The sequence below is a fragment of the Barbus barbus genome (genome assembly GCF_936440315.1).
Source record: "Barbus barbus genome assembly, chromosome: 19".
NCBI classification, from domain to species: domain Eukaryota; kingdom Metazoa; phylum Chordata; class Actinopteri; order Cypriniformes; family Cyprinidae; genus Barbus; species Barbus barbus.
Window position 1 is genome coordinate 18,784,546 of NC_136747.1, and position 23,988 is coordinate 18,808,533.

Sequence of the window (23,988 nt, forward strand, 5' to 3'; positions counted from 1 at the left end):
GCATACGTCTCTTTCTCTCTCTCTCTCAACTCTTGTCTCTTTTTGTCAATAAAACTCCTGTGTCTCTCCGGTACCTCTCTCCCACCGTTCATCTCGCAGGGCACATAGTCTGTTATCTCCCGTCTTGAATTCAACAAAGGACGACAACTTTATCCAGAAACATGTTGTGGAAATCACGGACCAAGACAGAACCTTACTGCTTACAGGTAGGCTTCAGTTCAGTATCAGTGCTTCAACTTTAGCTAAATCAGAGAAATTTGAAAAAAAAAAAATTTCAGTGAAAAAGTTTTTGTTGTATATTTAGAGCTAGAACTACACTGTCAGAAAAAAGGGTACGTTGGGGTCCGTTTGTGAACACTTAGGGTACAAATGGTGAAGTTGTACCCTCAATGGGTCATAGTTACACCTTAGGGTACTCATATGTACCATTTAAGGGTAAAAAAGGTACAAATATGTTTCCAACTGTCAGAGGGTCCATGTTTGGACCATTTAATCCCCAAACAAAGGTACAATCACTAGTGTGACAAAAGGAGTAAGCCAAAGTGTATGAAACGGTCACCTAAAATAGCAAGACAATCAGTTGTTGGTTATTTGGAAGAGAAGCACAAAATAACCACATATATTTAAGAGACACATCTTTACTGACTATTTCTGAACCGTACACAAGCAAATGACATTTTATTAATTATGCAGAGCATCAAGATAACTTTTAAACAAAGCAAATGTATTAAAGTATGCCTGTATTTTTAATTGAATTCTAAACTGATATAAGAGCAGTTTAAATTTTTTGTTTTAATTTAGAGTTACAGAATACATGTACTAATCTTTCTTAGCAAAAGTACAATGTAGACAAATTATTTCACGTTTATTTAACATTATGGTGTACTTTTACTTTGCCTCAAAGTTCAAGTGCGCATTTTCGCAGCCGGTCTTCTTTAAATTTGCGTCGTCCAATGGGATTGTAGCCCGCGCGGTCCATATTATGCGCGCGAAGAAGAGAATGTGCACCGCACCATCCGTTACGGTTATTCGACGTCATGGCTGCCTCGCTACAGACGTTGTCGACGGAGGATCTTCTTGAAAAATTGAAAGAAGCTGGAATACATGTCACTGAAGACGAAGCACAGAAATTCAGAGGTAAGTTTAGTTTTAAGTAAGGTTACTGTGAAAATCCGTTGGTTCCCTTTTGATTCCTTGACATTGCGTCTGTAGCAAGGCCTGAGGTAAACCTTTCTTCGAAAACACTGACCTGACAAAACCAACCCATTGTTATTACATTAAGCATATTATCATTGCAGTTATTTTGTATTCATATTTAGCCAGAAATTAAGATACAACTTTTCGCATAACTTATATTCTACCGCGAGACAGTGCTCGAGACGCTGATAAAACAGCGGTGAAACGGCCATAGAAACACTTCAAACCCATCGCGTTTTGTGTCAGCTTTTACCACAGATTTATAAACTCAGTTTTCCAGAAGTTTGTAATTACGCTAACGTTAAGTTACCCGTGTTCACTCCGGACGCGAGCGAACGCCTGTCTTGTTTTATTTTAACGCCTCTCATAGTCAGTCTGAAATGATATAATTTACGAATATCATCCGTGTTGATTTATATCAGTTTTATTTGGTACATAGCTGCTAGTTAAATAACATTCTAAAGTCCAAGAGAGTCCTAATCATTTGTCCTGCAGATCGAGGCGTAACGTTACGTCGGCATCGAGTCCTTCCAAAGACAGCAAGTGAAATTTGTTCACCATTAAGTTAATTATCAAAACCGGTAAACTCGTGAAAGAAGTTTCTAATCTATTGTGATGCGTATCTCGTCAGTAAAGCCGGTTTGATTAACGTTAGCGGTAAATCTCCATCACCTGCTTTCAGATGGAGCGGCATTTAAATGCACGGAGCCGTAGTTCGCAACAAAGAATATTAGAATCTTTATTTTTATTTTTTTAGTGGAAGTGAATGATTAACTTTGTCGTTTTTTTGTCAATTTTCAGTTGTGTGATGAAGTTGACCGAATGCATTCATCAACTGTCAGTTTAAGTCAGCGCTTCAAGGACGGCTTTACCAGTGTTGTGCCAAAGGTGCTTGAGCTTGTTCAAAGAAATGCTCCATTGGCCAAAGTCTACAAAGAAGCAAGAGAAGAGATGCTTGCAGAAGATCTACCAGGTATTGACCTAAAATGTAGTGGTTTTGTGATCATCAATTTCTGAGCTTTTTTAAAGACTGATAGTCTTGTTAATTAAAAGTATAGGTGCTCAACAAATACATTTGTTGAAAATTTGTGCTTGGTCCATACAATATCTTCATGAGAAACTGATCTTGCAGTGGGCGATGTGACCAATATCTTATAACATGATTGAGTAATTTTATTTCACGATAATGTTACGTCACAATATAGTTATTCTTGCTGGAAATAAGTTTAACTAAAGGAGAAGTTCACTTCCAGAACAAAATTTACAGTTAATGTACTTATCCCCTTGTCATCCAAGATGTTCATGTCGTAAAGAAATTATGCTTTTTGATGATAAACATTTCAGAATTTTTCTCCATAGTGGACTTCTATGGTGCCCATGAGTTTTAACTTCCAAAATGCAGTTTAAATGCAGCTTCAAAAGGCTCAAAACCATCCCAGCTGAGGAAGAGGGTCTTATCTAGCAAAATTATCAGTTATTTATTTTAATTTTTTTAAATGACAATTTATATAATTAGCTATATCCCCAGCTATATCATAACTAGTTATATACTTTTTAACCTGCAACACTTGTCTTGTCTAGCTCTGTGACGTGTATACGTAGTCTATGCACCTCTGGTTCAAGAGAGTTCGGGTAGTATGAAAAACTCCTACCTTAAAAAATCTAATTTTCTCCCTCAACTTCAAAATCATCCTGCATCGCTGCAGAAGTACCGACCCAGTGTTTACAAAGTGTAAATGCAAAGATCAAAAAAAAAAAAAAAGGTAAAACAGTAATGTAGCATAATTTTTGAAGTTGGAGGAGAAAATGAGATGGGAGTTTTTCAACATATCCTAACTGTCTTGAACCGGAGTGCACAGAGTATGCATGCACAAAACAAGCATTTGAGGTTAAAAAGTATATAAATTGTACGTTTTTAGAAAATAACCGATCGCTGGATCAGACCCTTCTTCCTCGGCAGGGATTGTTTTGAGCCATTTGAAGCTGTATTTATACTGCATTTTGGAAGTTCAAACTTGCGGGCACCATAGAAGTCCACTATATGGAGAACATTCCTGAAAGGTTTTCCTCAAAAAAAATTAAAAATTCTTTAAGACTGAAGAAAGAAGGACAAAAAAGTCTATAAAAAATACTAGTCTAACGTAGAGTAAAACATTCTCAGTAAACAGTAATAAAATAAGAACAAAGGATGTAATTACAAGCCATTGGACAAAAAAAACAGAAAAAGGATCAATTAAATGTAAGATTTTCAGGTGTGATTGCTGTGGATGATTGGGCTGCCGTCACTTTAAAGGGTTAGTTCCAGAGATGGGCACTCGAGTTAGTGACTCGAGTTGCATTTTTATAGACTTCAGATTCGACCAGAAATGACTCCAGACTTGACTCAAGGAAAATGACTCATGAATATTTTAAAAGCAACTCTAGTCTTTTATCTTTAAATACTTGTATAACTGATATTCAAAAGGCGGACCGCATCCGCACACTGGCATCCATCCGGACTGCGAGTTGTAACGGCAGCACCAATTTAAGTGAGCAGCATGTCAAAACAGCGGAGTGGATCACATAACAAGTGCTCCGGGTCATTTATGGCAAATATCTTTCAGCTCTATATCCTGTAGTATTTTTTTTTTATCTGTAGTTACATCGTGCACTAAGACTGACAGAAATGTAAAAGTTGCAATTTATTTTTTCTAGGCCGATACGGCTAGGCTGATTATTACGCAGCGCCTGAAAGTAGTCCCCAGCTATATCCTAACTAGTTACCTAGTTGGGGACTATTTTCAGGGGCTGCGTCATATCATTGCGCCTACTGCAGCCATGGTAACGCAGCAAAGTTCCTTGATTATTACGCCGGAACGAGAGTATAGTTCCTAGCCATATCGGCCTAGAAAATCGCAACTTTTCATTTTCCGTCAGTCTTCGTACACTATGTAAATACAGAAGATTCAAGTTTTAAATAGGAATAATATCAAAACTCTTTGGTAATTTGAGCGAGATGATAACAGTCTAATCCGATTCAATGATCTATGCTAAGCTAAGCTAAAAGTGCTATAGCCAGACCCGGAGATCAAATGAATGGATTCGAAAACGGTAAAACTCAACTGTTTAACTCTAGGGGAGTTGGAAAATGTGGGTTAACACCCATAAGTGGAGTGTTCCTTCGATCCGTTTTTTTTTTTTTTTTTTTTTGACTGAAATATGACTAACAATGAGTAAAGGAAACCACTTATGGGAGGTATAAATGAATATGAAAACAGGCAATTTCTAATATTAAATTATTGAAGTTAGTTGTTGGAGTTAATTTATTTTATTTTATTTTACAATAGATTCTGACTTCCGTGCAGCACTGATTCTGCTGCCCCAGATCTTTAAAGAGAAGGTTGAGAGCTTAATCACACTAGGAGAGGTATGGAACTATTTGTTTAACTATCACTTTGTAATTCTCTTGATACATGACCAGTTATGTAGTTCTGACAGATGTAGCATTGTTTTACTGATATAATTTTTCTTGTGTTTATTTTTGCTTTTCACAGTGTGATGCTGATACTCCATACCCAAACATACAGTTGGTAGAAACTGACTGGAAAATGGCTTTCTCCAAGAGGGTTCAAGTCCTTGTTAAAGTGGATGGTGTGGAGGTGTGCAGGGGACTAGGAGTTGAAGAAGGGATAATTGAGCTACAGCCTAGGACAGATGAAATGTCTCCACCTAGTAGGAACGAGCTTTTGACAAACTTCAAAGAAAATCTCTTCAGTTTCATTCTTAAATGTAGAGAAAAAAATCACATTCCACAGACCGTCCAGCAGGAAATAGTGAATGACATCAATTTTTTATTTTGTTATTTTAAAGAGAATTGCGACTCTTTTATTACTTGCCATCTTCAAAAAAAATGGGTTCAACATTTTATAATGTCCTGAAATAAGAGAAATGGTACAGTCAATGGATTTTTTTTGAAGAAGCTTCCAAAATTGTTAGCTCTCCACACGTTAAAAGAACATTGTAAATCTAAGCTTAGGCTGGTTGAACCGGTACATCATATTTTAAAGTTACACTTAATGAAATTAGTACTGTTGGAAAATTATTGTTTTGAAATTCTTGATGTTCAAAACTGGTTTTAGAAAATGTAGAATGCAGTAGAAAAATGTACTTAATGCGATTTGTACTGATTTTGAAAAAAAAAAAAAGTTTAATATTAAGCTTAATGTTCTTGCTGTTTACAGTTTTATGAAATGTTTTAAAAAGTTAGTCTAAACAACTTTTTTTCAAAAAGGTGTTCAATGTATGCATCCTGTTATGACGCATTGTGATGGAGCTTAAAACATTCCTCCTGTGAAAAATGTGAGAATGTAATAGTTTTTAATCTTTAATAAATGTGTGTTTATGATCAAATGTTTAGGGTATAAAGTTACAATTAATGCAATGTACTGTTGGAAAAAGATTGCTTTTTCATTGTAAAATTGCGCAATGTATCCTGTTGTGGCATTGTCATAAAGCTAAAAACATTCATCCTGTGAAAAATGTCAATTTAATAGTTTTGAATGTTTAATAAATGTGATAAACAGCATTCTGGACTTTTTAATATGCTGTATGAAGTACAAATTTGCCATCAAATGGTACAAAAGGGTTGTCACTGGGGCAGTACCCTTAAAAGGACACATTTGCACCTTTTTTAAAGGTACATAATGGTACCATAGCACTGTAAGGTACAATTTAGTAAGCAGAGGTACATATTTGCCTTTGACAGGTACATACTGCAAGGGTACAGATACGTACCCATGTGAAAGGGTACAACGGGTGTACCCTTGAGGGTACTGCCCCAGTGACAAGCCATTGGACCCCTGAAGGTACAAATTTTGCACATATTTTCTGACAGTGTAGATTGTCACTTGATTTCAAAAGTATCTAGGCCTATGCTTTTCGCACTTAGAAACAATATGTGATTTATTTTCTAAAATTCAGTAGGGGTATGATCGCTGGTAGGACTTGTAGAAAAAAATAAAGCAAAAAAAAAAGTCTAAGAACCTACACTTTTTCATCATTATTGTCTATGATGTTTATATAAATAAAAATTTATTATATGCTAAAACAAAAACGTGGAATTTTTCAAATAGTCAAAGTTTAGTGAACTAGGCCATTAACCTGCAAGAAAACGTAATAAAAAGATGAAGTATTTTTCAAATTAATGAAGAGAATTAATTAATTTAGAAGAATTAATTAATGTCCCTTTAAGGTGGTCTACCCGACCCCTCCCCCATAGTGTAGCGCTATAAGAGCACTCGGTTGTGATTAACAGGGACAGTCTGATATAGAGCATCATCCAGAGAGGAGAACATCACTGGGACTATCTAGGTATAGTTAATGGATCGAAATCCCAGGGTTTTATTGACTTCTAGGCTATAAGGAGGCTGTTAAAGTCAACGCGTAAAAGGCATATTGGAGCTCTTGTGCCCAGATGTTAGTCCACACCTACTCGACCATGGTGAGTTAAACTGATGCAAAGTTCTTTTGATCTGTTGGACTCTTCATCGAGATGATTGTCATGTGATATCAGCTGCGATGAGTGTGTAGATAAAAGCGCAGACGCGCGAGCGTAATCGGGGTCAATGGTATTAAGTGTGCGAAGAATATGGAAGCGTAAAAGTGTTCTGGAGTGTTTCATTGCAAATGTCACATGCTGCCATTGGTCTAAACGGAGATAACAGACTAGTCTTTGTCTTACAGTGACTTGAAAGTTACATCTTGCATTTCAACAAAGAGAACCATTAAACTCGGTGGCTGAAAAAGGCTAGACAGAAACTTCGGTTTGATTTGTTTTTATCACATGCAATTATTTTGACGGAGCTGAAAAACTGCCAAATGTAATATTAAATTTAAATAGAATAATAAAACAAACCAATGTAAAATGAGTAGCCTATATCTGCAAAAGTAGAAATGAAAGATGCTGTCACATTCATTTGTTACAGGGTTTCAGTCGTTAAATTTTTTTTTACTAAAAATATCCGAGAAACTAGAAAATGGCTAGGAAAATTATAGAAGCACAAAAAGCAAAATTATTAGGCCTACGTGTTTTTCTGTGCCTGTAATCCTGTAAAGCAGCATTAATTGTATCTATTGTCTGTCTATCAATGCTGATTGTTTAAAACAGTGGGTATCATTAAAACACCTGGCACAGAAAGAAAGCCCTGGAACATTTCTGGAACATTTGTTAAGCTATTAGCATTTTTAATTAGTATGTATCTATATCTAACGAATATAGGCTACGATTAACAACCATTAATTTAATGACCAGAAATCCAGAAAATAAAGTAAAAAATAAATTAATTAATTAATATAGATTCTGCAGTTATCTTTCCTAAGACTTGACATACAGTTACACACACCACATGTAAATTCAATAAATAATTCTAATAACAATAACTGTATTTACACACAGCTCATAATTAACAAAGAGGGCTAATTATGCTGCATATACTGTATATATAAAAATCAACCCACTATTCAAAATGTAAACATAATTGCTATTTTCAATATCCAAGATGTTCACCATTGCACTTTGATTTTAATTACTAATCGAAACTCTAAAAGCCTTAATAGAAATGACAGAAGTCATTGTAACAAAATGGATGGATGGATACAGGGATCAGCATCAATTAGCCTATGACATGATGAAAACACTTTACGTTTAAAATGTGATCTTTTCTTTATAAGTGTATTGTCAGTAACTTTTATTGGCTATATGGCGGACCCATAGATTGTCAAAGTTATGATGGATTTTCATGAAACTGTTTTTTACCCACAGGATCGTGCGGACGGACTGTCCAGCTCCTCTCCGAGCGGGCGACTCTCACAGCTCTCTTCGCTGAACCAGGCAGCGTATTCATCGGCTCCCCCGCTTTGCCACACTCCGGCGTCTGACTTCCAGCCGCCCTACTTTCCACCTCCATACCCCCAGTCCTCACTGTCTTATTCCCAGAGCCAAGACACCGGATACCCGCATTTACCGGACCCCTATCCGTCCATCAATTCCCTCCATCAGCACCAGCAGGCAGCGTGGCATTCCCAGCGCTCGCGCTCAGAGGACGCGGGGTTACTGTCGCAGTCACACCGCGCTCTGAGCTTAGATCCGCGGCGGGAGTATCCGGGTGTTCCGCGGCTGCTCCATCATGGACTGGGTGAAGGAGCAGCGGCGCTCGGTGAAGGTCCTCTGGGAATGCACGCAGTGGGTCATCACGGTCTGGATGACATTCAGGTGAGTTTAATCACATTTATATTTATTTATTTTTATTTATTTTTTTTTCACATTAAATAGTGAGCAAGAATCATGCTCAATCAAACTTGAAAGCATTGATATTGTTTTTTTTAAATTTCACGATTGTTTTTTACACATTTTACAGCTGTTTTTCATTAAATGTAAACTACACAGTTCAGGCTTTTCATAACATAATTTGTTTATCTGTTTTGTTAGGCAATTTATTTAAATAAGAGTGTTCCAAATGAATGATAAAATGTGTATGTACATTGCATCAAACGGAAATGTAAATATTTTCTAAAACGATTTATTTTATAATCTTGTTTTATGCACGAGTGCTTTAAAGTGATATTTATTCCGTGATGACCCTGTGTGTTTGTGTGAAAATGCATTTAGCCTAGCTACTTTGAAATAAAATAATAAAACACTGTTTTTCCTTACTGAAGATTAAAAAACAAATCTAGGCTATAGTCTATATTTTTAGTGAATTCCGTTGTCTAAAACAGATAAATATTTTTATACATAGTATTTTAAAATGTTATTTAAAAGATTACAAGCCAAAAAAATTGAAAAATACGGTTCCTTGAATAAAGAAAACAACGTAGCCTACACGTAAAAACGCGCGAGATTCTTCAATAGGCTCTGACTGCTTGATCTTTAAAAAAAAAAAAAAAATTAAAAATGTTAATATCTGGTGCAAAAGTGGATTTTTAATGTTTGATGGTTTAGATATTATGTGTAATGGTAATGCTGTGAGATGGTAATGACATTTCTCAGAGAAAAGTTGGATGAGCCTTGAACTTAAAGTTAACAGTCAATTAATTTAGTAGAAAAGTAAAAATGTTTTTTTTTTTTCTCAATTAAAAGTCTCCAGAGGAACGGTATGGTAATGACACATATAAAAGCAAATCATGATGCAAAAGTCTTACTGTAGGACTTACTTGAGGAATAAAACAGCCTACAAAAATAATTAAAAAGAAAAGGTACAATATATAAAGTTTAAAGCCACTAATTTATCTTTTAAAAATAAGCTTCTTTAAAACCATCCTAAAGGGTGGAAAACGACAATGCTACTATTGAAGAATCACCATTAAATTGATCATTCCACATAAGATTCTTAAGAATCTGCTTTTAATTCGTTTGATTTTCGGCTCGAGCTACATAATGGCTTGTTCTTTCACTCTTTCAGTTGAGAAAACAACAGTAGTGGGCAGGTGCAGAATGAGTTCGTGTCTGTCTGTCACAGGAAACTTACAGCGCGTCCAATCGGTTTCCTCGGCCAATTATTCAACAAACAACTGGACTCCCTTTGATGATACAGAAGCATTTCCGAGAGCTGAGTTAGACGGAAACAAGCCTGATAGTTTAATTTGCCAAACATAACGCTACAAATAAGCGTAAACATTATTTTTTTTGCTTGGTCATTCCTGCGACAAATTAAATGGACAAATGTCTCTCATTCCCTCCACTTTTTTTTTTTTTACTCAGATCTAATAATATATCTAGTTTAAATTAAGGAGCATATAGTAATACAAAATATAAATACAAATATTTATAAATACATTATTAAAATTACTTTACACAACAGTATTCAGTGTGGTCTTATCACCAGTTTTTGATTATAATTATACAGATAAAATTAATATATTCATAGTCTGTATTTAATCAGGAATATTTTTTACCATTATCACCATCCTAATAATTTAAATAATTAAGAAAATAAATAATTGCAAGTGTTTTTCAAACATTTTCAATAACTAACAGCAAGCAAGTTTAAATTAAGTGAAGTAATAGTGTTATGCTATTCGGTTTTAACAGGGTATGGAGGAGGCATCCGCTTTGGGGATCCTGGACCATTCTGTTATCAAGAAAGGTGAGAGTCTGATGCATATAAAGAAGAGGGGGTGACCTCTCCAGCTTGGAAAAAAAAAAAAAAAAAGACTTTATGTGCTGCTCAGACACCATAAAGGATTCAGTCAAGCACACACACACACACACACACACAAAATAATTCAGCTCTGCAATTTCATTTGAAGTCAAGAAATCCTGTAGCACACTGCCTCTGCCTTCACCCTTAAGGCAGTTGCTGTTAATGAACTGTTCATGGTCATATGAGAGAAAGAGGGGGATTAGAGAAAGGCGAAATGGAGGAAGAGAGCAGATAATAAAGTTATGAAGAATTCAGAGCATCACTACTCCTTTCCACTTAAAAAATGCATTGGATAGTTAATGAGGATAGCTTCTGAAATCACTTTCTGCAGTGCAGTACAGCATATTTTCATCAATTACTTATGCATTTATTTTAGATTTATTGCATATATTTAGTGCTCTATGAAATCTCGCTTATTTACCGAGCAACAGAATGGATCAATTATATACTCATGGGTGTAGGGAGATTTCTGTGTCGAGAAGAAACTAAAGCCTACATGAATAAACGGATCTGCTCTCACAGCTTATGTGAGATACTTCCAGCACCTCGGCCGCGCGCTCAGAGCTCGTTTGTGTCCGCAAATCAGTGCTGCACCGCAGGGCGTAGCGAAGACGCGCATACCGCCCACGAAAAGGAGAAAGCCAATACTACAGCGCATTTTACCTCTACAATAAGGGATATAGATAATATAAACAGTAACACAGTGTGTTATGTGCCAATCCTTGGAAAGGGGGAGGAGAGAAGCGCTGCTTCAGCGCAACAGCGCGCGAAGACACACGGGAGCGCAGTGATAGCTGTGGCATATGACGTATCACTTCATAAACATTCAGCATTCGACTTTTTGGAGGATGGATGATTATTACATTTGAATAATGTGAATTATAGCTACAAATACTTTCCTCTAACAATCTTAAAGAAAGCCTACTTAATTTTTGTAAGCCTGCTTATAGGCCTATTGCCGATGTATTATTAATAATAAAGTGAAAATAACAGCATTTTTGATGAGAAATCAGCCGATACTAAAACGTACCCCAAACAAACGCATTTTTTTAGTAGGCTACAAGCAAACTTTGAACTTTGATACTTAAATATTTTGAGTTCTTTTGAAGGGATATGGGTGGTGTTGTTAAATTGTTACATTAAATTAAACCCATTTTAATGTAATCCAGCCCACACAGATGTGGCATAAGCAAATGCTCGATTAAGCGTCTGCATACAGGCTAATCTTATGAAAACAAATGAAGGTTTTTAGGAATGATGTAACAAAAATACTTGAGCTCAAATTAAAAGCCAATGGTAGTCTGTTCTTCCCAGAACACTAATCATTATTAGAGTTTGAATGGAGGTTTGTGTCTCATTCCTTTTTGTGCCTTGGTTTAATGGGGAAAAAAATCTTTATACAAAGTCTGCTTTAAATTGGTTAATGCATAACAGCCTAATTTTCAGTTTCATGTTTGCTATTTTATTACATTGTGTTATTTTCGACACAGTAATCGTTGGGTTCATTTAAAAGTCAGATTTTTAAGCAGCCAGAAAACTTTAATTATAAATACAAGTGAAAACGACTGTGTGCACAACAGATGCAATAAAGCTTTCCCCCAATGGAGATGCAACACCATTTGAAAATAAGAGTGAGAAACAGAAATTAAACACAGTGTCACTGAGACAACATATGTCAACCTGTGGGAGAGCGTCTTAAAAAGGTTTTAAAACAGAAGGGCAAACCCAAAAGCACAAATTATCACATTTTTATAAATCATCACATTCTTTAAAGTAAGATTTCACTCTCCTGTAGTAATTCTGGCACACATACCCTAAACTGCTTTCTATTTCTTCTTACAGTTCCGATCCCATCAAAGCTAAATGGCTCAGCGGTGTCTGCCTTGTCCTTCACTAAAGAAGGCTTGGGTCTGGGTGGTGTGTCCAACCCCGCAGAGGTTTTCTGCTCTGTCCCGGGCCGCTTGTCGCTCCTCAGCTCCACCTCAAAGTACAAGGTCACAGTTGGAGAAGTGCAGAGACGCCTGGCCCCACCTGAGTGCCTCAATGCCTCGCTGCTCGGAGGAGTCCTGCGCAGGTGAATGGAAGGGATCGAGAAAGAAGAACATCAGCTGTGTTGGATGAATCTGAAGTATTAATCTTTTCTACCTGTTCTCCTTCAGAGCCAAGTCAAAAAACGGAGGCCGCTGTCTGCGAGAACGTCTGGAGAAGATCGGCCTCAACCTGCCTGCCGGTCGGCGAAAGGCAGCCAACGTCACACTCCTCACAGCACTGGTGGAAGGTACTGAAACGTTTAATAAAAACCAGACACAATCAAATAACATCTTCTGCTGAGACACCGCCTCGTACTTGCTGCAGTAATTGTCCCAAACACAGCACAAATACACTACATTATCAGTCACTTATGGCGAGAACGTAGATGTTAATGTCAAGCAATGTGAAGCAATAATCTTCCAGCGAGTGTTAACTTAAAATTATAAGTGCCTAAGAAGTCATTTTTAAACGTTCGAGAGCCTATTATCACCTCAAGCTTTCAGTCAGCACATTCAAGTTCCATTTTTCAATCTTCACGCTCTCTTCTCAGGTGAGGCGGTTCATCTCGCACGGGACTTCGGGTACGTGTGCGAGACCGAGTTCCCCGCCCGGGCCACAGCAGAGTATCTGTGCAGACAAACCGACCGAGATCAGCTGCCCACACGACGCAGTATGCTGCTGGCCACCAAGTAAGTTCTAGATCTGCCGAGATCTTCAAGCGGTTCAATTACTTCTACTTAAGGAATAAGTCATAATAAAGATGTTTGAATGGCGTAGATATACTTAAATGTTTAGATTCTTTGAATGGTGAAATAAACCTAAAGCACTCAGGTATAGTTCATATTTAAACCAGGTGTTGTTTTTGAATGTAACAAAGTAGTTCTGAGTTATTTTACTAAAGTCTGTATCAGGGGTTTTTCAAACTGGGGTCCAGTAGGTCCCACAAGGGTGCTAAAGTTAAAAATGGTCTTTTTTTCCATGCACTGGCCAATCACAATCATTTTATTCTATCAACCACCCTAGTTTTATGCTATTCTTCATGTTTACCTAAACAATAACTAACAATAATTTAAATATTTTCCAGATTTTATGTTTTATAAATACATGCACACATATACAAAGTTTTAATTTTTTTTACTCCCTATATATAGAGATATATATATGTAAAAAAAATGTTTTATATACATACACACACATATACATTATATATATATATATATATATATATATGTGTGTGTGTACATATTTGTATTTAAATATATGTAAATATTTTAAAATAATAAAAGAATAATATAATAAATTAGTCTCAAGTCTTTATACATGAAAATATATGGCTGCCTTTGTATTATAAATAAGGAATTCTATGGGCTACAAAAAAATGTATATAGCTACTGTATATATGTATATGTAAAATCTGAGAATTTTACTAATTTTTTTTTATTATTTTTTAAAATAAACCCAAAGAAAAGAATAAAACTAGGGCAGTCAATAGAAAAAAAAATATTGTGATTGATCTCACATTTTTTAAATAAATTGGTACAAAATTATTTCAACCCTCAGCAAATTCTGGGGTCCCCAGTTTGAAAACTCCTGACACAACTTTAGTAAAATAACTGAGAACTGCTTTCAGCCAGTTACTGCAAGCCAATAATAACTGTTTATTTACATGTATAGCATGGCGTACTCATGTTCACCTCTCATTTCATGTCTTCAGGGAGATTTGCAAGGAGTTTGTGGACCTGATGTCGCAGGACAGATCGCCGTTGGGCGCCAGTCGCCCCACCCCCTGCCTGGAGCCTGGGGTGCAAAGCAGCCTGACCCACTTCAGCCTCCTCACCCATGGTTTCGGCACACCCGCCATCTGCGCTGCCCTGTCGGCCTTCCAGAGTTACTTGCTAGAGGCCCTAAAACTGCTGGATAAAGGAGAGGGAGGAGGAAAAAGCCACCACGACAAGGAACTCAAGCACCGCAAATGAACAATCGGGAAAAAGACACAACCTCCCTCACTTTTAGGAGCGTATGAGTGTATTTATGTGTACGAATGTGTTCGTTCACCCCACCATTTCGCGCCTGTACGAACCGATTGCATTCGTCTCTGATGAAATCCAAGATCTCCAGAGAAAGAGGAAATGCCACGATGCTTCGTGCTGCATGCGGACCACAAACTCCCAATGGATCCCCATGACTTGACTTATATGGAGCCCTACACGGTGTTCTCTGGAGATCGGGCCCCTAAACCAATCAAAAGATGGCACGGACAATTAAGTATGGGGGCGTAAAAGTAATTAGGTATTGACAAACGAATTTGAAAATGTCATTTTGTACTTCATGTTGTATGTTTATTATCAATGTTACTGTTATTCTTATTGCCGTATTGCAATGTAAATGTAATATATTATTAAACCAACAACTGAATTCAACAGCTTGATACTGAGAATGACTTCCTGATTAAAAAAAACCCACAACTTTTTATACACAACTAGCAGGTTTTTGGACTTGTTGGCATGGTACAAATCTGGCGTGATTACAAAATTAGCGTGATACAAATTGAACACCCAGGGGGATGTTTGAAATTTCTAGCCCCATTTGCTAAAGGCAGGGTGACATTAACCCAAACCGAAACCTCAATGTGACACAGTTGCAAATCCGGCAGAATTACCTCTGAGATAAAACAGTCCTGACCACTAACCCCCCGGGGGCTCGGCAATCACTACAGTCAGCGAACGCAGCTAAACAGTTGCTAGGCTCTTCTCTTACACGGCTTCTGTCTCCTCTCACCCCATCTGTCACTCTACCTTTCTTCATCTGCTCAGGGGCCTCCATCTCCATACCTGCCCCCTTGCCGGCTCTCACTCACGAGCGCACACACGTACCCATCCTGAGTGTCAATTCCCCGCTTCCCCCTCGCCATGACCCCCTCCCTCCCTTCATCTCTCTTGTCTCTGACACTCAGCAGGGCTGCTCTGCATTTCTCTCTGCCTGCAGGCGAACATATGCTGCTCGTCCCTTTAGATTCCGGTGTGTTCAGGAGAGAGGGATTGTTTAATGTTTATTAATCACCTGTCTGTGGAGGAGAGAGAGGGGAAGGAGACGAGCTCGTGTGAGTGCAAAAACACTTGTGTACAAAGCAGTGAGGAAACAAGTACACATCCAAAGATAGCATAAGTGCACGCCGCTCCTTTTTCTCCCCTCTTTGCCAACTTCTGTACTCCGCAGTACGACGCAAACAGATCCAACATACTTTTGAGTGTGTTTTGGTGTGGGAAACGGCAAAATCTACAAAATGATGAGCCTAAATAAATGTTATCCTCTTTAAAAAAAAAAAGTTAGGAAAATAAGACGACCGTATAATTAACAGGGGGTCAATGTTTTTATTAGAGCACAGAGGGCTACATTTGCAGTAGAAAAGAGTGTGACTAGAGGGGAATAACAGTAGTTTCTCATTTAGGGCCCACGGGAAGCTTTTCCATGTCGTGGATGCCGTCTTTGTCGATCAAACGAACGCTGAAGGAAGGCAGGTTCAGGATGAAACGTTTTTTGAGCTGTTGGAGAACAAGGAAATATACAAAAACAGTTATAAAAGGTCGCAAACATGACAAAACCCATGATCGAAATAGCTCAGAGGTGGTTTGTATAACCCACTGAATCAAAACAGAAGGATATATACACTTTCTGAAGAACATGTGGTTCTTGTCGGCGCAAAAGGCACAGCCAAGTGGTCGCCACCTTTTCTTTCTTTTTTTAAAGAAAATAATACTTTTATTCAGCACAGATGACAGCAAAGACATTTATAATGTTACAAAATATATCTATTTCAAATAAATGCTCTTTTGAACTTTCTATCTGTCAAACTATTGTAAAAAATGTTTCACGAAAAATTATTTCTGAAAGATCGTGTGACAATGAAGAATGGAGTAATGATGCAGAAAATTCAGCCTTTCCATCAGAAAAAAATGACATTTTAAAAAATATTTTCAAACAGAAAATTATATTTTTCATTTTGAAAAATGTGGGATTTGGAGAAGTTTATGGGATATGTTTGAATCTAACTCCTAGTACGAACAATAGTGATAGCGATGCTTCCCACAGCAATCAACAGTAATTATGAAATTACATGGATGAACAGACCAGCATATGGACACCAACTCACCTCCTCTAAACACTTTTTGAGCAGATCCACAGCCTCCTCGCGAGTCAGCTCTGGAGCGAGAAGAACAGAAAAACTGGATTAGAACTCAGTAAATAAAATAGTAGTAATTATACCCTCATAAGTGAAAATGCAGAATCACCTGGTCTGTAATATCGGTCCAGGATGGAGAGAGTGAGGAAGGCACCGTATCCGTGTGCGGCGAAGGGGGCTTTGGCAAGTGCTGACAGGTGATCCATGTAGTACAGTCCTGGACCATCGGTCTCATCATATCCTGCCAAGAGCAGGTTCACGTGGTATGGAGTCTAAAAAACAGAGAAAAAAAAGCAGAGAACAGAGATAAAATGTATCACTTAATCCAAAAATGAAGAGATGTAATTACAGCCAGATGTGCGTTTCAGTAGGTCATTACCACAATATAAAACCAAAATAAAAACCAAAATAAAACTTTTTGTCACAATTCTTTTTTTCCATGTAATTGAGTTTTTCTCTCATAATTCGTAGATATAAATTTCAAGAAACAAACTTTTCTGATTTTTGTTTTTTATTCTAAATTAAAATTTCACAACTATTTTTTTTAATGCCACAGAATAGAAAATAAAAAATGTCAATGGTTTTTCGTCTCACAATTCTGACTTTTTTATTTCTTGGCATTACATGAGATGTAAACTATAAACAGAAGTCCAGAAGAATTGGGAGATAAATTGAAATTACCTTTTTTAAATTTATTTATTTCTATTCTATGGTGGAAACTGGATTCCGCAATATGGGAGACATAAAACTAGCAGAGTTATGTAGAGAATCAACTGCCTCGGGGAACATACTTGACAGCAACTGACCAATCAGTATCAAGTAGATAACAAAAGTGTGATGATAAAATGAAAAAGAAATGTTGCAAAATTCAAGCATAGACTCAAAAAATCTGACTGAAAACAACAACCACCAAACTTTAATGGGTTAGATGGAGGGAGAGAGAGAAGAAGAGAGAGAGGAGAGCAAAGGGAGGGGTGTGAAACAGCCGAGAAAGGGGAGAGAAGGGGGGGGAGGGGAGTGTGGAGCGGTCTGGGGGGTGGGGGTGGGGGTCGCTGGTGTCAACAGCAGTGTGACATCTGCAGGAAGACGGCACCCCTGCTGCCGCGAGCACCTACCCACCTCCTCTCTCCTCCCCTCCATCTCCCGCCCTCATCCCTATGCCCTGGAGCAGTGCCAGCTCTCATTAAAACTTCTTTTAGTCCTCTTCCTCCCTCTATCTCAAAACTCTGTTCGGCTGAAACTACATTCGCTTTTCCCCTATGTTTCCCGGCTGCACGGCTCTCAGATAGGGAGATTTCAATCCACATTCTGCCTCCACTGCAATCGGCCAAATTTGGTGCCATCGGGTGGATTTAAAGGTGAAGTGTGTAATTTTTCCAGTGTTAAAATTCATAGTTTAATGTGTAAGTGTAAGACATCTGTAGGACTTCCAAAGAGTGTTTGAGAAACCCGACATATCCACTTTATACTTAACTAATGATTTAAAGCAACTGGCATTGTTTTACCTTGAGATATCAGTTTCAAAAATCATTCTAAATGTTTCACTGACTTCTAATAAAGTCACTGACTTCTCTTTCTTTCCCACACTCCTCCCAAAAACATCTGTTCTGGGAGATTGGTGAATGGGTATGAAATTCTGCAAAAAGGGTGGATTCCTTTATAGCAGCAACGAATGCACATGTACAGCTATCCACAGTACTGATACATTTAGGACAGTAAATTCCTCTCACTTGACTGTAGGGTGCTTCAAAACCACAAAAATACACAAAACGTTTCTTTAAGCCTAAAGTATACCTCAGTTTTGAAGCAAACATTTATGCCTTAAGTAAACTTGCAAATGCGAGCGTTTTACTTTTTCATGTGTATTCTACCATACGCACACAATCGGTTCATTTAATAGTGCGCGCAAAGACAGGAGGTCAAACTGTGCATTAGAAAGTTTCTAGTGTCTGCAATTTTTCTCTCCGGACGTTATGAGCAATAAAAATGACTTTGTACCCATTAAATTGGAGTTAAACGTACATATAAAAAACGAAGTATATTTTGGGCTTAAATATTCAGACTAGACTTCCTGTCAGTCCAAATAATGGCTCTTTAAACACTCAATAGGTTTTCAGAAAACTCCTCTTTTCAAAGAGAGATTTTATTTTTCTAAACGACTAAATGTACAACTTTTTAGCCGGTGGACGATAAAACAGGTTAAAAAACAAAAGAGGAACCTGAGTCTAGGACCAGAATCTCTTAACTTGTGGGCTCTTTTGGCTTGATATTCTAGGGTCCCGTCCACATGGAGACACATTTAGCTGTATACGTAAACATTTTGTATCAGATAAACAGATATTTCTTGAGACAAAACAGTGTCTACGGAATTTCTTTCAGAACGAGGAAAAAAAAAAAGGATATGATAGGGAAAGCTCTGGCTTCATGTAGATGTGGCCTAAGAAACACTCCACATAGCAACAGCCTAACAAAAAAAATGGGAGTGCAATTAAAAACATTTTTTTTTACTATTTTTTCTTTTACAAGAATTTAACATCTAGAATGTTTTAAATGACCAAAAATGGCTCTTTGTAACAGAAAAATGTTCTTCACACACAAAACGGCTCTTTTAAGAACCGTTTACTGAAAGAAAGCCAAATTGGTTCTTCTATAGAATCAATGTGAAAACCCCTAATTGGAAGCTTCATTTTTAAGAGTGTAAATGTGAATATATAGTATCATGTCCAGTTCCTTTCAGCGTGGATGAGACAGCAGTAGCTCCCCCTCAACTCACCTGAGAGGCTTTAACCTGATCTGGGCCATCCCCCTGCTCTCAGCGGGTCTCTGGGGCACGTTTGGGTAAGTAAACACCCCCTAGAGAAGCTCACCTATGCAATATGCTTCACACCCAGCAGGGAGGGTTTAGAGGAACATGGGCTTGTTGAAAGACGAGGTTTGAGTTTGTACGAAATTCCCCCGAGTGTATAAACTCAACACCTGTTTCCCACATCCTGCACCAACCTCATGAGCTACGGTTCAAAGATTACAGCCTTTCCTCTCACCTGAGTCCCCGTTACAAAAATTGAGGGACACCAAACAAACGTTTCGTATAGAGACTGATAATTGTACCATATCATTCATTCATCCTGCCTTTTGCTTTCATGTTCTGTTCCTGCGCTCCCCATCCCTTTGCCCACTGCCCTAGGATATGTTCTCCTCTTTGGCATCTCTGCCCAATCTGCCGTATTAATTGTTCATCTGTAGCAGAACAGGGGAATGCCTAGCAATATGGCACCAGTAATTATTTGTGCCAGTGTGCTGGGAGAGAATAAGCGGCCAATAATGTTTCATGTGTGCCAATGATGGCAAACTGTTGCTGGACTGTTCTGTAGAGAGCTTAAGGGGATGTTGGATGCAGCACACGGTTAAAATAAAAAGCACAGCACATAAAACAACCACAGAAAACGTGTTTTTGGCTGCAAAAAGCCAGTTTCGAACAGTACGTTGGACTCTATCTGAGCATCTGCCGCCTCTCTTTCTACGTAAAGATCTGTCTGAGGAGCCACTCCAGGGGAGCCCCAAAGGCCCAGTTGTTTTTTTTAAAACTGGTCCTTAAAGCGTGCATGACATCTCTCTCATTTAAACATCCCGAAGGGTTTAAGCACAAATGAAATGGGTTAAATAATACGCAAGGTTGTACCCATAATCCTTATATTAAAGAAGAATCTGAGACTTTCCTCTGAATATTGTTACACATCGTGGATTAAGGCAGTATGCAAGTATCAATATGTGAACAAAACAATCTATTAGTCAACGTTCCTTGCTTTGAGGCACATTCGAGGAAAAATATTGAAACTGACTCATTTATTCGCTAGTTCTGTGAGCAAGTAGCATTTATGTTAAGACGAGCTAAAAGCGTGTGGATATATGAACTTGTAGCACTTTCTCAGCCCCCCAGAGACCACCCCTCCCACCTTCTCCCCCCCTTTTGGCTTGCTCTAATTGTTTTTTGTAATCATTTTCTCCACTCTGCTATTGTGACAGGAGGCAGTTACACTCTTCCTAACAAATTAACACACACACTACAAGACAAAAGAGCCAGGATGGCGACAAGCCCATTTTTACACAGATGGGTGCACTCTATGTTGCCCTGAGTTTAACACACACACACACACAATTGGAGAATGTATCATATAAGCAGGATCACATTACATAGGAGGCGCAGGTGTCAACGACCTCTGAGACCTTGATATCACCTCCACACATTCAAAAAATACTGGCATCTGTTTTTAAGAACAGTTTACACTGAATGGATGCATTCAGATATACTCTGTGGCACACCTCGCGTTGCTGTCGACAAAAGGACTGAAGAGAGAAAAAAGTGAAGAGATGTGCAAGAAAAAGTGATTGAAAATGTGTTTTTAACTGATGTATACATTCAAAAGTTTGGGGTTAGTAAGATTTTTTTTATTTTTTTTTAAGAAAAATGTTAAGGATGCATTATATTGAATAAAAATGTAAAGAATAGTTTTTATAATGTTATTAAAGATTTTAATTGTACATAAATGCTTATTTCTATTAAATGGAATTATGGAAAAAATATCACGGCTTCCACAAAAATATTAAAAATCACTCTTTTCAACATTGCAAATAATAAGACATTTCTGAAGGATCATGTAACACTGAAGAGTGAAGTAATGGCTACTGAAAACACTCAAAGTTCTCAAATTACATTTGAATATACGTGACCCTGGACCACAAAACCAGTCATAAGGGTCAATTTTTCAAAATTTAGATTTATACATCATCTGAAAGCTGAATACATAAGCTTTCCATTGATGCATGGTTTGTTAGGATTTGACCATATTTGGCCAAGATAATCTAGAATCTGAGGGTGCAAAAAAATCTAAATATTGAGAAAATCGCCTTTAAATTTGTCCAAATTAAGCTCTTAGCAATGCCTATTACTAATCAGAAACGAAGTTTTGATATATTTACGGTAAGAAATTTACAAAATATCTTCATGGAACATGATCTTTACTTAATATCCTAATGATTTTTGGCATGAAAGAAAAATCAATCATTTTGACCCATACAATGTATTTTTGGCTATTGCTACAAATATTCCCCAGCGACTTAAGACTGGTTTTGTGGTCCAGCGTTACATATAATAAAACTGAAATCAAAAATCAGTATTTAAAGTTGTAATAAAGTTTATTTCTATGACATTACCAACCCCAAACTTCTGAACAGTGGTGTATTTAGTCACTATACACTGTTGCATATCAAAGCGTTTCATTTTTGTGGCATTTCTATTGTTTTCACACAGGTTTCCTGTATATACCCTTTTGAATAATGTATATCGACTCTTGCAATTTTTCAAGTGTAGTTAGACTAGAAAGGTGAAAAATTATTTGCTTTTTGGTCATTTTACAAGTAACCGTATGTTTGATCATTTCTAGAGGCATCTCAAGTTGGAAATCACCGGTCTACACAATGTGTAATCAATCTATTGAAAAATAAAGGGTTGGAAACAAACTATCGAATATTTATAGATGTAAAAATGCATTCACAGATCATAGAACATTCTGGGCTTGAACGCAGAGATTCTGTACCAACCCGGCTCCGCAGATAGTCTGCTAGGTTTTTCCTTGTGAAGTTTGCAGCAGCTGCTGGGCTGAGCTCATATCCTGCAGAAACACATGCCAGAAACAATTCAGAAAACAACAGAAAAAGTTGCAATGTAGAGCACATATCCAGATAATGATAGATTTGAAAAAGTACAATTCTAATGCTAATTTTGTCTTCTAAACTAAAGACCGAAATTAACTTTATTCCAGAAATTTGTGTGAATGATGTTTAGAGTTAAAACAACAAAACAAAGGGGTGCTACACTATACTGGAGATACTTTCCATTACAATCAGTTAACCTTCAGATTAAAAAAAGAAAGAAAAATGAACGCTTACCATTTCTCATTTTGTAAAGCTGGACATTTTTCTGAATGTATTCTGCAAACTGTACTGTGTCACCGGCTTCACCCACACACAGGAGCAGGATCTTTTCACTAAGCTTGAACATCTTGTCATAATCTGGTAAATATACACAACAAGTCATTTTAACATTATGTCCAACACAACCCTAACACATTTTGGTCCTAACACAGTCTGGTGGTAATTAGTGGTCTATTTGACCTTCGGACCTGTACAGTTTTCTGTGGAAACAGAAACCAGGGCTTCTTTTAAATTTTGTACATGGAAGATGTCAACATTTTTACTCTGTTTTCTCAAAAATAAAGACAGCAAAATTTCCCAATATTTACGTTATCTGAATTATGAAGTAAGGTTAAGTTTACTGTATGGAGTTTTCTTTGTGGTGAATAAGTTGAATTTTAATATGACTCCTCCGTATACTATAGAGGTTTGGAGGCGATCTTACTTTCACTTTCACAAATAATTCGCAAACTCATCCGAGGACGCTTCACTGACCCTCGAGGATAATCACAATATAATAACTGACGTGTTTCTCGCGTTGAAGTTTAAAAGTGTATTCTATATGAAGTTTAATAGGCTGATTTTAATGTATTAATATGCAAATCAGTTCAACGCACAAACTGTGTTAGCACGGGGTAGCTACTACGGCTAAAACTTCTTAGCAATTGCCATATATTCAGAAGTGGCGACAATATTTAAATGCAATTAAGACAGATATGTATAAACATTGAAGTGTGGTTAATTATTGTGGTCTACAACATTTTATAGATTATTATGAATTGTTATCTGGCCGGTTAGCATGCTGCTAACATGCTACTACACGTTAAACTCACCGTGTTTCATCTGGATTATACTACTGGCTGCTACATTATCTGCGGCAACCAGCACAAAGTCTGGCCCCTGAATCCCGATCAAGTATTCCATATCGCGGACCGAGTTTAGAGGCAAAAAACACGCTCTGATGAGTAAGTAGACTCTCAGTGCAGCTCAATCAGATATTACACAGCAAAACCTTAATGGAGTTCAACGGCGGCGCACTCTTTGGACGTCATCAGAGAGCGCGTGCACTGCAGTCACGTGATGATCTGTTTATGCACATGGTAAACTAGTGTTTTAAGGTAAATTAATAAAATCTAATATATAATAGGCTAGTTATATGACATTTGATAGAAATGACAATCTTTGATTATATTAAATCTCTAGAATTATATATTCCGTTTCTCTAGATAGAAATAGATAGATTACGCTAAGACTTGTGATTTTATTATAGGCCTATGTTTTGCAGTGCATTAGTAAAAAATGTATAGTGTTATGCCTATTCCATTCCCATAGAGCTTCAGTGAATACGAATGATTGATCATGTTGTCTAGACAGTAGGGGTTTCAGATCTTGTATACCCTCAGCTGCAGGAACTTCTATAGCCCCCAACCA

The 23,988-nt window shown here is 37.4% G+C and overlaps 3 protein-coding genes across 4 annotated transcripts; 2 read left to right on the forward strand and 1 right to left on the reverse strand.

Annotated features, from left to right (window-relative positions):
* Positions 1-77: 77 nt before the first annotated feature.
* On the forward strand, positions 78-14,825 carry LOC306884949 (transcription factor AP-2-epsilon). 2 transcript variants are annotated; one of them, XM_079441214.1, is made up of 7 exons: positions 78-206; positions 7,997-8,446; positions 10,265-10,319; positions 12,219-12,450; positions 12,536-12,654; positions 12,958-13,096; positions 14,122-14,825. In XM_079441214.1, exons 1-7 carry the CDS (start codon positions 162-164, stop codon positions 14,381-14,383), a joined length of 1,302 nt encoding a protein of 433 aa, XP_079297340.1. In that variant the 5' UTR covers positions 78-161; the 3' UTR covers positions 14,384-14,825. The 2 variants fall into 2 exon arrangements, with proteins under 2 accessions (XP_079297340.1, XP_079297341.1); XM_079441215.1 differs by lacking the exon at positions 78-206 and adding an exon at positions 6,466-6,676.
* LOC306885213 (uncharacterized protein) lies at positions 962-5,760 on the forward strand. Its single transcript, XM_079441604.1, has 4 exons — positions 962-1,137; positions 1,999-2,170; positions 4,524-4,603; positions 4,731-5,760. The coding sequence occupies exons 1-4, from the start codon at positions 1,105-1,107 to the stop codon at positions 5,112-5,114; spliced, it is 669 nt and encodes a 222-aa protein (XP_079297730.1). The 5' UTR covers positions 962-1,104; the 3' UTR covers positions 5,115-5,760.
* LOC306884950 (proteasome subunit beta type-2-like) lies at positions 14,729-23,604 on the reverse strand. Its single transcript, XM_079441216.1, has 6 exons — positions 23,391-23,604; positions 22,534-22,656; positions 22,186-22,256; positions 16,697-16,859; positions 16,558-16,607; positions 14,729-15,949 (listed from the first exon to the last, which is right to left on the reverse strand). The coding sequence occupies exons 1-6, from the start codon at positions 23,479-23,481 to the stop codon at positions 15,848-15,850; spliced, it is 600 nt and encodes a 199-aa protein (XP_079297342.1). The 5' UTR covers positions 23,482-23,604; the 3' UTR covers positions 14,729-15,847.
* Positions 23,605-23,988: the final 384 nt, after the last annotated feature.